We start from the raw sequence: 3,915 nt of genomic DNA on the forward strand, positions 1-3,915 counted from the left end.
GAAAGTTTTTAAAATTAAAAAGTTAATGACGTACACTGTTCGTTGAAAAACACGTCAAAATATTTTTTCTTTCAGGTCATTTTTTAAGCGTATTCATATAATTCGATAACCCGACAAACGTGAACAACCTAACCCAAACCATAAACGCTAGGTTGAGCTGGCTTGATTTTTTTTTTTTTCCTGTTTAAAATAAGGTTACAATCCAACCAAACCCAATTTGTACTATTATTTTAAAAATTAAGAATATTTTATTTTTGTAACAGACATGAGTGATGCGTTGTAATTTGTGGATAAATATGATTTTTTAAAAAATAATTTTACAAAAAGAATAACCAGACAACTCAACCCAATCTTTGAGTTGGATTGAATTGTGAACTCTAAATTTCAAATTGGTCAAAAAGATTTATCCAACTCAACACGTACACCTATCTGCTAGCTTAAAATTACAGAACATATATTTGTACAAGCAATTCAACACTTCCCCGCATGCCCCTCGCGCGCGGCGGTGTGCGGGGTGAGCGTACGTGGGGCATGCGGGGTGAGTGCGCGGGGGTGTACAGGAGGTGTGCGGGGGCGTGTGGGGTGGGTGAACGGGTATTTATTGTGTGCCAATTTGAGTATAGTTTAACGTTCAATTTTTACGCCGCACAATTATTTAACTAAAAATAAAAATAATTACACATATACTTCTTCTTTACCTAAAAAAAGGTAGTTTTCTAGACGTATGAAGTTCAAATTTATGGGTCTAATACGATTATCTCTATCAAATCGTCAAATTTAAAATTTAAATTTTATTTATCTTATAAACGGTAGAATACCAAAACATGGTATTTTTACAAATTTTCTCGTATATATCTAACGGTACAAAATTATTGGTCAAAATTAAATTTATACGTCATCCATATTTATTGTATGATATGATATGTTGTCATTTTATATGTAACAAAATTGTTTTTTAGTTTGATTTTTAAATATGGATTTTTCTTTTTTTTTTTTCGAACAAAATTGAAAATTTGATAAGTTCAGAATTTAAATAAATAAGATAAATATTTATAACATTAAATATCAAACTATTAATTTGATCATTAAAATTTTAAATTATTGTACTGCAAAAAATTTATATTTGGTTGTTGGACTTTATAAAATTATATCTATTTAATTCATCTATAAAATATAAGGTTGATTGTAAATTATTAAGTTTATTTTATTTTATTTTACTTTATTTTATATTATTGTCGGAATATTTATATTTTAATGCTGAGTATTATTTAAAAGACAACCTAATGAGCTAGCTTAAATAGGAGTGTATACGGGTTAGATTACATTAATAACTAAAATTTTATAAAGTTCAAATATAAATTTTAAATATTTTTAAAAGTAGAGTATTTTTGAATTGTTCAGGTTGACTTAACCAAAAAACTGTTAACCGGCAAAACCAACTAAAATTTCGATTTAAAAAAAATTCAACCCATCCCAAACCAAACCAAACCAAACCAAACCAAAAAAAAAAAAAAAAAAAAAAAAAAAAAAAAAAATCGTTTGGGTTAGTTGAATTATCGAGTTCTAAGCTTTGACCAAGTTTAAACATTCCGTTGTCGATTAGAAATTGAAACAGTTTGACCTGCGAAGTATATATATATAACAAAAAAAAAAAGATTAGAGGTTCGAATCTCTCTAACCTCAGATATCATCTGCTAGCGGTGCGCTTGAGCTCTTACAAATGGTATCAGAACCAAACACCAGGTGCGAGGAGCTGGGCCTTCAAGGGAGGTGGATTGTGAGATCTTACCTCGTTTGGAGACCTCAGCCTAGTAGACGCATTTTAAAACCTTGAAGGAAAGCCCAGAAAAGAAATGTCAGGAAAGACAATACCTACGGGTTTGGACGGTTACAAATGTTAAACTAGAAAGCTCTAACGGAAAAATTTAAATTGGCTAAATTATTGAAGATTGCCCAAATTATATACTCGTGTCCTTTAAAAGATTTCAGTTCTACCCTTCAAATGAACAAAATTGACGTGGTTGACCGGTAGCTAATGATATTGTCACATACGCCCTTGTTTTTCTTAAAAATTATTTAAGGAGTATTTAAATAAAATTAATATGGAAGTTGAAGGATTATTTTATAAATAAATAAATAAAAAAATAAAAAAGGTAAAAAAGGAAGGGTAAAAAAGTGGAGAAGTTGGGGTGAATATGGGAAGCAAAGAGAGTCAGCTAAGAGAGAGTTAAAATTTATTCACCAACCTGTCTGAAACTTCTCGTCTCTCTCTCTGTTTACTGTATTCAAAGGCACGTCTTCCAAGTGATTTCCTAAATAAATACTCTTCCACGAAACAAACGCCTTTATCGCGTGTTCATCCATCCACTTTCCTTTCCTTTCCTCTCCTTTCCTTTCCTTTCCTTTCATCTTCCCTTTTCCTCTGCACGAATCCTTTCCTCCAATCTTTCGATCTTTCCGCCATGTCCATGGACCTTGAATTTCCTGAAAATCTCCCTAAAATCCGCCTTCCTTTACAGGTTCGATCGCCTCCTAAGCCTTCCAATTCCATCAACATCCCTTCCTCCGTCTCCGATCACGACGGCGCCGACCTTGACCACCGCGGCTGCCGGACGCCGACCTCTGCTGAGCACAAGATTCCGAAGATCATCAGCTGTCCTGGAGCGCCGAGGAAGCCGAAGCGTCCTCCCGTACCTTGCAAGAGGAAGTTGACCATGGAGCTCAAATTCTTTGAGTTCGTGAATCAAGAAGAAGTCGATAATTTCTTCCGATCCGCTTACGATCTCGAAGCTTCTTCCACGGCGCCGCCGAAGAGGAGCTGCTGCCGGTCAGCCTGATAATCCAGATTGTCGGTTTGAGCCCTAAATTACTACACCGATTATAGAAAATCAATTTTTCTTTAATTCTTTTCTTTTCTTTTCTTTTTTTTTTCCTTTTCCTTTCTCTCCGATAGCGAGTCAGCTCTTGATGTGTATTATTATTACACGTACATACCACATGGAATCGAATCGAATCGAATGCAAGTCCTCTTTGCATCATCATCGGAGATAGATAATCGTATTTCCCGAAACAAACAGAACATTCCGCACATATATCTCTTCTTCTCCCCCTAAAATTTCTCATCAATTTCCTGAAATTCTCTGCTTCTTTGATCGTTTCTGCAGATTTCTAAATTCTTGATCTGAAATTCCAAATCGAACTCATGTAAGTTAGAAACCCTAACTATTTCGTATTCCTGTTGTATGAATGAATCCGATCCGTAGCTACAATAATTGAGTATAGAAATCATGAATTCGCTGCTGATGAATGAAATTACACGATCATGTTGATGATTTCTTCAATTCTGTTTTGCGATTGAGATGAAATTTCCTTCTGATCTGCAGATTTACACCCTGATTCTTTGTTCTTGTTGAGTAATCAACACGGCTTTGGAAATTCCTTTATATATCTATATATATATATATATTCTATCTCGATCAATTTGCAGGTAGAGAGAGATGCAATTTCCAATTCCAATTTCAAACATCAGAAAGAGAGAGGGAGTTCTTGCCAAAAATTTTTAATTCTATCCCCAATTTCAAATTATAGAGAGAGAGAAAAATTGGGGGGAGTCGAAATTTTCAGAAAGAGAGAGAGAAAAAAAAAAGAAAAAAAAAAAAAAAAAGAGGGAGATGCCAAAATTTTGAATTTCCATGAATAATTTTTTTAATAATAATTTTTTAATTTTTAGATCAGCATTTTATTTTGTCCCATTGTAGGCCACAACTTTCCCCAGGCAAAAAAGGGGTAAATTTAATGTCTCAACATTATTTAATTTCAGTGCTTTAAAATCCTTTATTTATTTATTTATTATTTATATAGAATAAAAATTTATAATTTTGGTTTTTTATTTTTTTATTTTTTTTATTTTATAAT

The 3,915-nt window shown here is 32.9% G+C and overlaps 1 protein-coding gene across 1 annotated transcript; it reads left to right on the forward strand.

Annotated features, from left to right (window-relative positions):
- The first annotated feature begins 2,329 nt into the window (after positions 1-2,329).
- Positions 2,330-3,341, forward strand: LOC111784709 (cyclin-dependent protein kinase inhibitor SMR1). Its single transcript, XM_023665351.2, has one exon. The coding sequence runs from the start codon at positions 2,463-2,465 to the stop codon at positions 2,835-2,837; it is 375 nt and encodes a 124-aa protein (XP_023521119.1). The 5' UTR covers positions 2,330-2,462; the 3' UTR covers positions 2,838-3,341.
- The last annotated feature ends 574 nt before the right edge of the window (positions 3,342-3,915 follow it).

This window comes from Cucurbita pepo, chromosome 1, assembly GCF_057944985.1.
Source record: "Cucurbita pepo subsp. pepo isolate OVF chromosome 1, ASM5794498v1, whole genome shotgun sequence".
NCBI classification, from domain to species: domain Eukaryota; kingdom Viridiplantae; phylum Streptophyta; class Magnoliopsida; order Cucurbitales; family Cucurbitaceae; genus Cucurbita; species Cucurbita pepo.